Source organism: Alexandromys fortis, unplaced genomic scaffold, assembly GCF_014885135.2.
Source record: "Alexandromys fortis isolate MF-2015 unplaced genomic scaffold, M_Fortis_MF-2015_v1.1 scaffold_84, whole genome shotgun sequence".
Taxonomy (NCBI): domain Eukaryota; kingdom Metazoa; phylum Chordata; class Mammalia; order Rodentia; family Cricetidae; genus Alexandromys; species Alexandromys fortis.
In genome coordinates, this window is record NW_026068017.1 from 3,384,187 (window position 1) to 3,395,995 (window position 11,809).

The window sequence follows — 11,809 nt, forward strand, 5'->3', positions numbered from 1 at the left end:
TTATCCATCTTGGCTCTAAGCCCTGTTCTGGCCAAATCACAATAAGGCACAATGAGGAGTATTTGGAGTGGGTGGGGAGGGAGGAAAGATGGACCAGCTTTTCCTGTATTTTGTATTATATATTTCTTCAACATATAACCAATAAGTATCTTGTCAGTATAGTTAGTTGATAGATTAGCCTAAAAAAATTACCTAACCATCACAATATGAAATGTTCAGAATAAAAAAGTCCACAGAAACAGGAAGTAGATTTGTGGCTGTCAGGGGTAGAGGAAAGGAGGGATGGGGAATGACTTCTAATGAGTACAAGGGTTTCTTGAGGGTAATGGAAAATCTAAAATTAGTTGTGATGGTTATATAACTCTGTGAGTATAGCAAAAACCACCATGGAATTGTGTCTTAAAAGGGTGAATTTTATGTGTGTTCTGAAGTACATTGCAATAAACTATAAACCACATAAATTGTTATTATAGATAAATCATTATGCTGAAAGACACCAGATATGAAAGAGTAATACAGTGTGATTACACTCATATGGAGTACTGAAACCGACAGAACCAGCTGATAGTAATGGAAATCAGGTAAGGAGTGGCCTGAGGCAGGACATGGAGAAGGGGCTTTTTATAAGGGAAATTTCTAGAGCGGTGGAAGATTTGTTCCCAGGCTAGGGAGATGATTCAATCCATACAGTACTTGGAGTACAAGCATGAGGACCTGAATTCAGAGCCTCCGTCTGCACACAAAAGCCTGGGGACTGGGGAGCTGTGTCCGTGAGTGCATACTCACCGACCCTCACACACACAAGTCACGTGAGTGTGCATACTCACTGACCCTCACACACACAAGTCAGGCATGGTGGCAGGCAACCCCAGCACTTCTGGGGATAGAGACAGGTGGGTCTCTTCAGTAAAGAGACCCTTCTCTCAGAAACTAAGGTGGAGGGGGCCAGTGAGAGGGCTCAAAGGGTAAAGTCATCTGCTGCCACGCCTGACCACCTGCGTTTGACTCCTGGGACCCACGTGGTGTTAGAAGAGAACTGACTTCATCAAGTTGACTTCTGACATCCACACTTGCTATGCTGTGGCACACTCACACTCACACACACAACATGCACACAAAATAAATTTAAAGTGTAAGATAAAAATAAGATGGAGGATGATAAAGTTACCTGATGTTAACCTCTGCCCTCTGCATACACACACATGAGAAACATCTGAGTGCAAAACTCAATGGAGCTGTATGGTGTGATATGGGTGTTCAAGATATATCTGTACTTAGCGTCTTAGTTAGGTTTCTGTTGATATGATAAAGATCAAAAGCAGCCAGGTGCTGGTGGTGCAGGCCTTTAATCCCAGCACTCAGGAGGCAGAGGTAGGCAGATCTCTGTGAGTTCGAGGCCAACTTGGTCTACAGAGCTAGTTCCAGGACAGGCTCCAAAGCTACAGAGAAACCCTGTCTAAACAAACAAACAAACAAACAAACAAACAGATTAAAAGCAACTTGAGCTGGCATGGTGACACACATCTTTCATTCCAGCACTCGGGAGGCAGAGGTAGGAGGAACTTGATGTATTTAAGGCCTGCCTGGTCTACATAGTGAATTCCAGGATAGGCAAGGCTACATAGATAGTCTCAAGTTAAACAAAAAGGAACTTTCATTTGGCTCACATATCCTAGTCATAGTCCGTCGATGGAAGCCAAGCCAGTAACTCAAGGTGGGAACTGAAGCAAAGTCACAGAGGAACACTGCTACCTAGCTTGCTTCCCTGCCCTGCTCAGCTTCTTTTCTTCTACACTCCGGGACCACTTGTCCAGGCCCTCCTGCATCAATCACCAACCAAGGAAATACCTCCCCCACCCCCAGACTTGCCTACAGGCCAGTCTGATGGGGAGCAATTTCTCACTTGAGGTTCCTGTTCTTTTTTAAAAATGCTGCAAGATCCCCACAGCAGTAGGCAGCAGAAATGCTGTAGGTCCCAAATGGTGGTAGCAGGCCATGTGGTGACAAGCAGCGGGCTCTGGGAACAGCCAATCCCAGGCAGAAATGGCTGCTGGTCCCAGAGTGGTGGCCTGAGCAGTGGTGGCTGGGCCATGTGGCGGCAGACAGTGGGCCTCAGGCAGAGACGGCTGCTGGTCCCTGAGCAATGGCTGGTCCCAGGCAGGGAGACACATGGCCGGCGGGCAGAAGACAGACACATGGATAGACACGACATGCAGGGTGAGGTTGAATGTTTATTCAGGAGGTTATGGAGGAGGAAGGGTGAAGGGGGGACAGAGAGAGAGGGAGAGAGAGAGAGAGAGAGAGAGAGAGAGAGAGAGAGAGAGAGAGAGAGAGAGNGAGGGGGGGGGAGAGAGAGAGAGAGAGAGAGAGAGAGAGAGAGAGAGAGAGAGAGAGAGAGAGAAGAGGAGAAAGAGACAGAGAAGGGGGGAAGCAGAGAAGTGGGGAGAGAGGCAGAAGTGAAGCTGCCTCTCTGAGAGGAATATGAAAAAGAGAGCAAGCTCAGGCTGGAAGCTGAAGATCAGCCTGCCTCAGCGGATGGGGGAGGGAGTGGGCGTGGCTTGTCTCTTAAAGGGACCAAAACCATAACAGTTCCTTCTGCCCAGGTGACTCTAACTTGTGACACGCTGACAGAAGAATTAATGAGCACATTTCGTTTCCACGAGGTTCTTTTTTTAGGGGGCAGCAGGAAGGTCTCACCGTGTAGCCCATGCTGGACTTGGAGGAGCATCCTCCTGCTTCAGTCTGAGTGCCACTAAATTTCAGGGGTGCACCACCCCTGCCAACTCAGTTACCAGAAAACAAACCCCAAGTGTGATAGCCCTCACCTATAAAGCAGCACCTGAGAGACAGAGGCATGGGGCTGGGGAGATGGCTCACAGGTTAAAAGCACTGGCTGCTCTTCCAGAGGTCCTGAGTTCAATTCCCAGTCACTACATGGCAGCTCACAATCATCTGTAATGTGATCTGGTGCCCTCTTCTGGCACAAAAGCAAAAGTGCAGGCAGAATACTGTATACATACTAAAACAATAAATCTAAAAAAATAAGAATAAGAATAGAGAGACAGAGGCAGCATAGCAGGAGTTCAAGGCTACATGCAACTCTCTCAGAAAACAAACAAACAAAATAACACATCACCCCCTCCCCCATTACTGGGTCTTTGCTCAGTGGTCTAGCTTTCCAAGCACATATGAGACTCTGGGCTTCAACCCCAGCACTGCAAATCTTAAGAAGCAAACCAACAAAGCCCACTAGACTTTTAAGTACAGTGCAGCCAGCAGAGCTTCCCAACATTCCTCCGGGAACGATGGTGCAGTGTGCGAGCGGCTCTGCGGAGGCACTTGGTAATGGTGCTCAGGACCAGAGGTTCCAGCCTGAGTCTAGCTAAGGACATCAGTGCTGGAGTGACACACATCCCAGCTGGAGTCAGACAGACTTTGAAGAGGCAGCTATCCAGCTCTGGGTCACTGCCTGGATGATTGACCTTGGGCAAGTTACCTACCTCTTAGTGACCCCTTCCTCACCTGTGAAATCAGGATGGTAACAGCACCTCAGATCCCTGTGGCAGCGCAGTCACCTCTTGTTGAGATAACCTTGGCCAACACTGTGAGATCCACACTGTAAAACAATAGCAACACGTGACAAACAGGGACAAGCCACCGGACCAGCAGGGCAGTGTAGGCCTGTGATCCTCTCACTGAGAGGCTGAGGCAGGAGAATCACCACCGGGGGTTCCAGGTTAGTCTGAGTCACATTGTGAGACTCGGTCTCAAAACCAAAACAAACACAAAGAGTTAGCAGACCACTTAGTGAGAACACATTTCTTTTTCTGGATAAAGTTTCTCATGTCAAAAACTTACAATTCTTTAAATTTGTATGCCTTGGGCACTTTGAATTTGCATCCTAAAATAAAATTTAAAAGGCAAAGAAAAGGGAATAGGGAGGGGATGGATAGCTTAGTGATAAAGCCCCCACCCAACATACAGGAGGCCCTGGGCCCTGTTACCAAAAATTCAAAACAAAACAGATCCCCATTGCCAGCAGTGTCCAGCCTGACCCCCAGCTAAGAGGTGCTGCTCTACTGAATTTTCACTGTCACGGCACCCTTCTGCCTGCTCTGTCATGAAATCCCTCCCAACATCTTTTTGCCTGGGGATAAGAGTCCCTAAATCAAGAGGGCAGCAGATACAAGTATTTGAGTGGGGGTAGTCCCCCACTCTTCCTCCCCGCCTTCTCCCTCCCTTCTATCTCCTGGCGCCTATAATCACCAGGCGGTCTGAAGCTAAGTGGTAGTTTTGCCCACGATGGGGGGACTTGAAAACCACACCCCTCTCCCTGGGGCCCTCCTGGCCCTTCCCAACGTCCCAGTCTCCAGTATTGAGATGGGTCTGAAGGGGGCTTGGTGTTTCCCATGGTGTGGGTGCCGGAGACAGCGGGGGACTGAAAGAGGGACAGGTATGGGGGTCGACGGGGGGAAAAGGGCAGACTGGCATGAATGGGGGGGGGGGAGATAAACCCTAAGACCAGGGGAGGGAAAGGATCCTGCTGCCTAGGTGGGAAGCGGATTTCTCGTGTCTCCTCAGGGCCACCTGAAGATTTTGCAGAGACTACTGCAAAATGGAAAGATGGAAGCTTGTGCTAAAAGTCTAAGGATTTCAAGATGGTGACAGCAGATCACCGCCTCAAGCACTGGGGTGCCTTTGAGCTGCAGAGGGATTTGGAAGGTTGTCTCTCTACAGCTCAGACCACATCCCGGGGAATGGTGCTGCCACCAACATCCCTCACTCTCTTCTAGAGCCTTATTCTAGGGGAGCTGAACCCTGACCTTCCCCCTCCAACCCTTCTTCCTCTTCTGATTTCCCCCTTTAGGCCTGGAACCTGCATCCCCTCCAGAGCCCAGCCCAGCTGTAGCCCCCATTGTGACCGGGGGACTGTCCTCCCCAGGGGCTGGTGCCTACTTAAGCCGGAAAGCTCGACTCTCCTTCCGGCACCAGCTGCATGACGTGGCATCAGCCAATGACTCTACCATCTGAAAGGGACAACCGGGGGCAGGGGGTGAACTTTACTCCAGGAAGTCTTAGCAACCTTCTGTCACCACATTTCTCAGTGGTCCCAAGTCTGCCATGACCTCATTAAATTTGTTCAGAGTCGCCAAGTGTGTTGAGTGTTGGTGAGGGTGACTGGAAATGGACTAGGTCTGGGTTACAAGTCTGAGACAGAAGTGGATGATCAAAGGGGAATGCTGGATCCAAGGTAGATCCCAAGTATAACTAATAGGAAAGTTAAGTTTGCTGAACCACACCCCCCCAAATAAAAAAAAATAAAAATAGAAAAAGCCGGGTGGTGGTGGCGCTTGTCTTTAATCCCAGCTCTTAGGAGGCAGAGGCAGGCAAATGTCTGTGAGTTTGAGGCCAGCCTGGTCTACAAAACTAGTTCCAGGACAGCTAAGGCTGGTACACAGAGAAACCTGTCTTGGAAAGAAAAAAAATGTTTGCTGAAATCAGGCTTTGGAGTTGAATGTGTCAAAAGGGGAAGTTGGGGCCTGGACAAGACAGGAAACAGAATTAAATTTTGTTTTTTGAGACAGGGTTTCTCTGTGTAGCCTTGGCTGTCCTGGACCTCACTCTGTAGACCAGGCTGGCCCTAAACTCACAGAGATCTGCCTGTCTCTGTCTCCCAAGTACCAAGATTAAAGGCATGTGCCACCACGACCCAGCTAAGAGTTTATTATCTAGTGTTGGGAGGTGACTCAGTGGGTAAAGACGCATTGCTGCATAAAGTCTGAAGACCTGGGTTTGATCACTGCGACCCTTGTAAAAACCCAGGTACCCAAAGTACAGCTGTAATTCCAGCACTCCTGGAGAGATGGGAGGTGAAGACTGTACGAAGCATAGGAAGAAACAAATTAGACCTTGCCTTAACAAGGTAAAGAGAATCAATTCCAGAAAGTTTTCCTCAGACTTCCACGTGTGCTGCGGCATGAATGTGTGTGCACGCGCGTGAATACACACACACACACATTAAATAAAACCTTTAAAAGTCTTAACTTAGAAGGAGGAGGGAAAAGAATCTAAGAGATAGAGAATGGGAAGAAATGCTGAGAAACGCTTTTGGCACCATGGTCTTTGAACTCATAAACCCAGAGAAGTTGAACAAGATCAAGTCAGTTAAAATTCCAGCAAGAATGGTCTAAGAGGCGCTCAGAGTCCCCACTCCTAGCTGAGGAGCTACTAGCAATTGTTGGTTGCTAGGGAGTCAATTTTCTTTGGGGTGAGGTCCCTGGTATGCTACCCATGCTCCAGTGGATGGCCCCATGCGCATGTGCATCCAGGCAACACTAACTGGATGCACTATCTACCTACCTACCTACCTACCTATCTACCTGCCTGCCTGCCTGCCTGTGTCTGTGTGTCTGTCTAGATAGATATAGCCATATATTACATGAAAATGGAAGAGGGACATGTGGGGGGAGGGTCCAAAAGGAGCAATGGGGAGTGGGTATGATCAAGATATATTGTATAAATGTATGAAACTGTCAAAGAATAAATTAGAATATCCTTTAAAGAATGTAGTATCTACTCCTGCTAGCCAGTGACGATGACTTGTCAATGCATCAGGAAGAATTCCTTTTTTTCATGAGTTGACTTTCTAGTATGGACAGTAGATAACAAAAAGCAAGCAGGCTCGCAGGAGATAGCAATTAGGAGGAAAATTAAACAGGGTAATGTGAGAACGGGCCGGGGGGCTCACTGGGTAGCCCAGGCTGGCCCCAAACTCAGAACCACCTGCTTCCGCCTAGTATTAAAGGCGAGTTCTGCACCTGGCCTGATCCTGAGAGCTGTGCCAGAGAAGCAACGCGGGCTCATAATTACAAACATCTAAAGGATCACGTAAGGGCAGGCCCAGATGAGGGCAGGGACTTGGAGATGGCTATATACTCTCAGAAATTTTTCAGAGCTGAACTGTTAAGTTCAAGAGAGAGAGCTTAGGGAGAACAGGTATGGGCATGAAAATCTAAAGTATTTTTAGTTAAATGTTTAGAGTCAGAGATCCCTTTTCTGCTCTTTTCACTTAATTAGGCCCTTACCGCTTGTGGTGGTTTATATTGTTAACTTCATGGAAAATAAACCCCTGGGCGTATCTTGGCGGAGTTTCTAGGTTAGGTTAACGGAGGTGGAGAGAGCCATCCTAAATGTAGGTTGTACCATTCCATGGGCTGGAGTCCCAGAATAAATAAACAGTCATGTGGCACTGCTTCCTGCTCATGGGTACAGGGTAACCAGTGGCTTCACACTGCCACCGTGTCCTCTCTGCCGTGATAATCTCAGACTGTGCTGTAATCAACCTTCCCCAATTTGCTCATTAGGGTATTTTGTCTTCCTCTCCCCTTCCTTAGGGATGAGAGATTCCATAGGAACCATCTTTCCTACCCTCTGAACTATTCCATAACAGGCTCTGTAAATGCGGCTCCTATGGTTCCCTGATCAATGGACTAGAGAAAGTAAGACTGGAAAGATAGGGCCACTGAGCACCTGAGTTCCCTTAGGTCCTTGGTTTGAACAGGGACAGCTCTAAAGGGACTTAGCCCATTCTCAGCTTCAAGAGGACAGTGGCTTACAAAAATGGCCAAACGCACTCCTTATGGCTGCCAGCTAGCATCCACCTTAATTTCCACTTGTAGACAAGGCCCACCTCTTTCCCCAAAGACAAAGAAGTCACATTGCTGTGTGAAGATTAAGTGACGAGGGAAAGAGAGACCAAGAGGCTAGCGGGGGGGGGGGGGGGGGGGGGGGGGNGGGGGGGGGGGGGGGGGGGGGGGGGGGGGGGGGGGGGGGGAGGAGAGTTTAGCCTCCAGGTCAGCAGTCACCATGATATCTGCAGCAGGGGAGGTGACTGCAGTCTAAGTTGAACTTAAGACACTGCTTCAGCCCCAATATCAACCACATTCTGGTGGCTCGGGTACCTGGGTATGCAGAGTAAATATGATCTACAGAAAAAGATTCAGAAACCACTCCTGACCAGATATATTGGTACACATCGGTGAACTGGGCACTCAAAAAGCAAAGGCAGGAGGATTACCACAAGCTCAAGGCCAGCCTGAGCTATGAAAGATCTAGTCTCAAAAAAGAAAAACAAAGGAGTTGGAGAGATGGTTCACCAGTTAAGAGCAGTGATTGCTCTTTCAGAAGACCAGGGTTCAATTCCCAGCACCCACATGGCAGCTCACAACTGTCTGTAACTCTAGTTGCAGAGGACCCGACACTCTCATACAAATATACATGCAGATAAAAACACCAATGCACATAAAAATCAAGAATTAACCTAACCAATCAAAAATAATTCAATCATCATCATCATCATAATAGAAGAACAGAGCGTTTATAAACCTCCCTCATCACTTCTCTAGTTCCCACCAACCTCAGGACAGTTTTCACAAAAGAATGGAGCAACCAAGTTCAAGACTGAAGTCAAGAAAAGAACCCCAAAACAGAAACATCTCTTTGCAAAACTGTTTATTAACTTTTGCATCAGTATGAATATCTCTTATACCCTAGCACACTAGGATTCAGGGAGGTGGTAAAGTAGCAATGGTGAATTTGGGTATCTGGTCTCCCAAAAGGACCTGCCGCTCTACCCCAGATTCTTGAATGGCTGCCAAGCGGATCACTCCTCCGCTGGAGCCATCCCGTTCCATGGCCAGAGCGAGAGCTGTAGATAAAAGGAGGAAATGGGTTTGGAGTTAGGTGCTGAGAATATGCCAAGGAATAAGGAATCTTGGCATGGCTTGGGTAATGAGGGCTGAGGTCCACAGGCCTAGAAGCCCAAATTCTCACCATTGGCAGTGAACTGCAGACATTCGTCCTTGGTCATGCCTTCCCGGTAGGTAGCATCAACGTAGCCGTAGATATATGAGCTCCCAGAGCCTCCAATGGCAAAGGACTGCCTTACCATCATACCCCCCATGGGAACTGAGTATACCTGCCCGAGGGAGGGAGGAGAAAAGCCATCAGTTGTACCCCACACATGTGCATTCACCTGCCCCTTTTTATTTTGGTTTGGAGAAAGTTTATGGCAAGGTAGAGACAGAAAGAGAAAGCAAAAAATGGCTGGCAAAGTGCCTGCTGGGCAAGCAAGAGTATCTGATTTAAATCTCTGGCATATGTAAAAGGCAGGCATGTCTGTCCTTTCAGTGGGAGAAGGGGCAGAGGGGAAGAGCTGTAGGGCTCACTGGCTAGGCAGCCTGGCTATAAGGTGAGCTCTGTGTTCAGTGTGAAGTGGAGAGACTAGAAGACCTTCCCAGCATACCCCTGACACCCCCCCCCCCCCCCCCCCCCCCCCCCCCCCCCCCCCCCCCCCCCCCCCCCCCCGCCTCCACACAAAGGCCTCTGCATCTACATGCAGGCACCCACAGGAATATATGAACAGGACGGTTGGACGGACAGACAGACACACGGAATGGCTGAGGAGCGTGGAGCACCGAAGGTGTGACTCCAGTGCTCTGGCGGAAGGATCTGACCTGCCCTCCTTCTTGAGGGTCCCAGCCTGCAACGATGATCCCCGCCATCAGGTCCTCTCGGTAGCGGTAACACATCTCCTTAAAGAGACTGGCGGCTGTGTGTACTAGTGGAGGCTCATTCAGCTCGATACTAGAAGGTGGGGTCGGAAGGTCACAGAGGAGGCAGTGTCAGAACCTGGAGGCAGGCCTCTGGGTGCCCTATGTTCCAGATCCCTTAGGATGTTTGTTCCTCCCCTGCCCACAAGCACCTGTGGAAACCAAGCTGGTAAGTGACGGCATCGGCTACGGCCTGGGTATCAGCTGCTGAGCCCGAGCGGCAGCAGAAGATATGGTCATGGATAGGGGTCAGCTTGTCAGTCACTCGGTTGGCGATGTAGGACCTGAGGGATGGCGGAACAGTGAGAAGGCCCCCTGCCTCCCTCCAGCTGCAGGGAGAAATCCTGGTAGTACCCGTCAGTTCTTCTGGAAATAAAATAGGGTGATTGGGGGCCAGACCTCCTATTTTACCAAAAGGTGCAGGAAACTGGAAGCAGCAGAATTGAGAACAAATCTTTATCTCCCGGTAGAGGAGAAACGTCTCTTCCCACAGTGGTCTGAGGACGGTAAGGACGGACCGGTGGGGTATATGATGGGGTGGGGGACACAGAAGACTTTTTCTGTTTTGAGCTCACCCAGTGGTTGTTCTAGAGTCGGCGCCTAGGACCACGCCCCCATCAAATTGCACAGCCATGATCGTGGTCTGGGAAAAAGAAAAGCGTAAGAAGGGTGAAGCTGAGCCTTGCCGCCTTCTCGAGATTCACTAACCTCAGTGACTCCTCACCCGGATTCTATAATACAAAATTCGTGCCCCGCGGACCCATTATAAAATCTTATGAGGGCTTAACGCCTCAAATATAAAAAACCCAATCCTCAAACCCCAGGATCTAGAATCGTACGCTCGGTCCACCGTTCCCCTCTCACCACGAAAGGTACCACCCCACTCCAGCATCCAAAAAACCCTTCTCCATCTCGCAAGACAACACTGCCCTCTCCAACGCACGAAGCTTTCCCTCGAGTCAGGCGTTTTAACTCCGACTCTCTCCTCACCCCTGTGGAGACTTCCCGGTTTTCCCAGTCTGGGGTGAGAGCCTCCGGCCCAAAAGCCGGTGCAGAGCCCCCGCCGCGAAGAGCTAAGGCGGCCGCCATCTTCCCCTTCTACTGCTGCCACCAAGCAACTGTCGTAAAGCGCTCCGTCACTCTCTTAAGTACCGCTCCGCGGCCTTCTGGGCGGGAAGCGAGGCTGAGGGACGGCGGAAGGGAACATAAGGCGCTTACGGACCGGCCGTGTGCGACCGTGAACACTTACGGCAGCGTGTCAAATTACAAAAAAGGGGGTGGGTACAGGGAGGGGAGGCGGGGGCGGGACCTCTTACAGACGCGCCCAACCAGGGACCTGCTGGCGCCCCAGGCTAAAGACAGTTGTAACTGAGGCCCAACTTCAGAGATTTGTGTGCAGTGTCCAAAGGCTGGACATGCTAGAACCTGATTGTGTCCTGGTTAAAAGAGCCCACGAGAGAGAGTATCATTTGTAATCGTTGGGGCATGTTTTCATTCCTCTTGAGTACAAACTTAGCAGTGCACGCTCGGAGCTGATTTTCTGGGTCTTTTGAAGAAGCTAGAATTGTTTTCTGGAGCATCTGTACACTTGACAACCACTCCTGCCGTATCCACCTTCATGCGATAGCACCGGTATCCTCTCTCTCTCTCTTCCTCCATTCATCTATCGTCTGTCTGTCTGTCCGTCCATTCCATCTTTCTGTCTGTCTGTCTTATGTTTTTTTAATCATAGCTATTCTAGTGCATGTGAGCTTGTGATTTTGATTTTTTTTCCCGAATAATTATTAGTTAAGCACATTTCTATGGCTAGTGAGCTATTTGTGTATCTTCTTGGAGCAAATGTCTATTCAAGGTTTGCTCATTTTAAAAAAAAGGTATACTTAGGAGTTGGAGCACTGGCTTCTTTTCCAGAGGACCCTGGTTCAGTTCCCTGTACCCACATAGCAGCAAGCAACCATCTTTAATTCTAGTTCGAGATGGGATCTGACACCCATAGCAAAACACCAATGAACATAAAATAAAAAAACTTTAGGCCTGGCAGTGGTGGCGCACGCCTTTAATCCCAGCACTTGGGAGGCAGAGGCAGGCAGATCTCTGTGAGTTCGAGACCAGCCTGGTCTACAAGAGCTAGTTCTAGGACAGGCTCCAAAACCACAGAGAAACCCTGTCTCGAAAAAGAAAAAAAAAAACTTAAAAAA

At 49.2% G+C, this 11,809-nt stretch overlaps 2 protein-coding genes across 3 annotated transcripts; one reads left to right on the forward strand and one right to left on the reverse strand.

Moving 5' to 3' along the window:
- On the forward strand, positions 1-5,092 carry CUNH17orf114 (chromosome unknown C17orf114 homolog). Of its 2 annotated transcripts, none has more exons than XR_007595491.1 (2): positions 1-581; positions 4,868-4,980. XR_007595491.1 is itself a non-coding variant. In XM_050162698.1 (2 exons), the coding sequence occupies exons 1-2, from the start codon at positions 4,381-4,383 to the stop codon at positions 5,029-5,031; spliced, it is 237 nt and encodes a 78-aa protein (XP_050018655.1). In that variant the 3' UTR covers positions 5,032-5,092. The 2 variants fall into 2 exon arrangements, 1 of the variants encoding a protein (XP_050018655.1); XM_050162698.1 differs by lacking the exon at positions 1-581 and adding an exon at positions 4,381-4,453 and having other exon boundaries at positions 4,868-5,092.
- Positions 5,093-8,494: 3,402 nt separating this feature from the next.
- Positions 8,495-10,769, reverse strand: Psmb6 (proteasome 20S subunit beta 6). Its single transcript, XM_050162749.1, has 6 exons — positions 10,602-10,769; positions 10,187-10,254; positions 9,764-9,895; positions 9,516-9,645; positions 8,833-8,977; positions 8,495-8,707 (listed from the first exon to the last, which is right to left on the reverse strand). The coding sequence occupies exons 1-6, from the start codon at positions 10,698-10,700 to the stop codon at positions 8,565-8,567; spliced, it is 717 nt and encodes a 238-aa protein (XP_050018706.1). The 5' UTR covers positions 10,701-10,769; the 3' UTR covers positions 8,495-8,564.
- Positions 10,770-11,809: the final 1,040 nt, after the last annotated feature.

Bases quoted from the DNA above. Each gene is read 5' to 3' on its own strand.
- CUNH17orf114 (XM_050162698.1), top strand. From the start codon at position 4,381: ATGGGTCTGAAGGGGGCTTGGTGTTTCCCATGGTGTGGGTGCCGGAGA. The intron at 4,454-4,867 runs GTATGGGGGTCG...TTCCCCCTTTAG, and splicing joins GGGGACTGAAAGAGGGACAG to GCCTGGAACCTGCATCCCCT.
- Psmb6 (XM_050162749.1), bottom strand. From the start codon at position 10,700: ATGGCGGCCGCCTTAGCTCTTCGCGGCGGGGGCTCTGCACCGGCTTTT. The intron at 9,896-10,186 runs GTGAGCTCAAAA...GCCATCCCTCAG, and splicing joins GACTCTAGAACAACCACTGG to GTCCTACATCGCCAACCGAG. The intron at 8,708-8,832 runs GTGAGAATTTGG...TTTTATCTACAG, and splicing joins TCTGCAGTTCACTGCCAATG to CTCTCGCTCTGGCCATGGAA.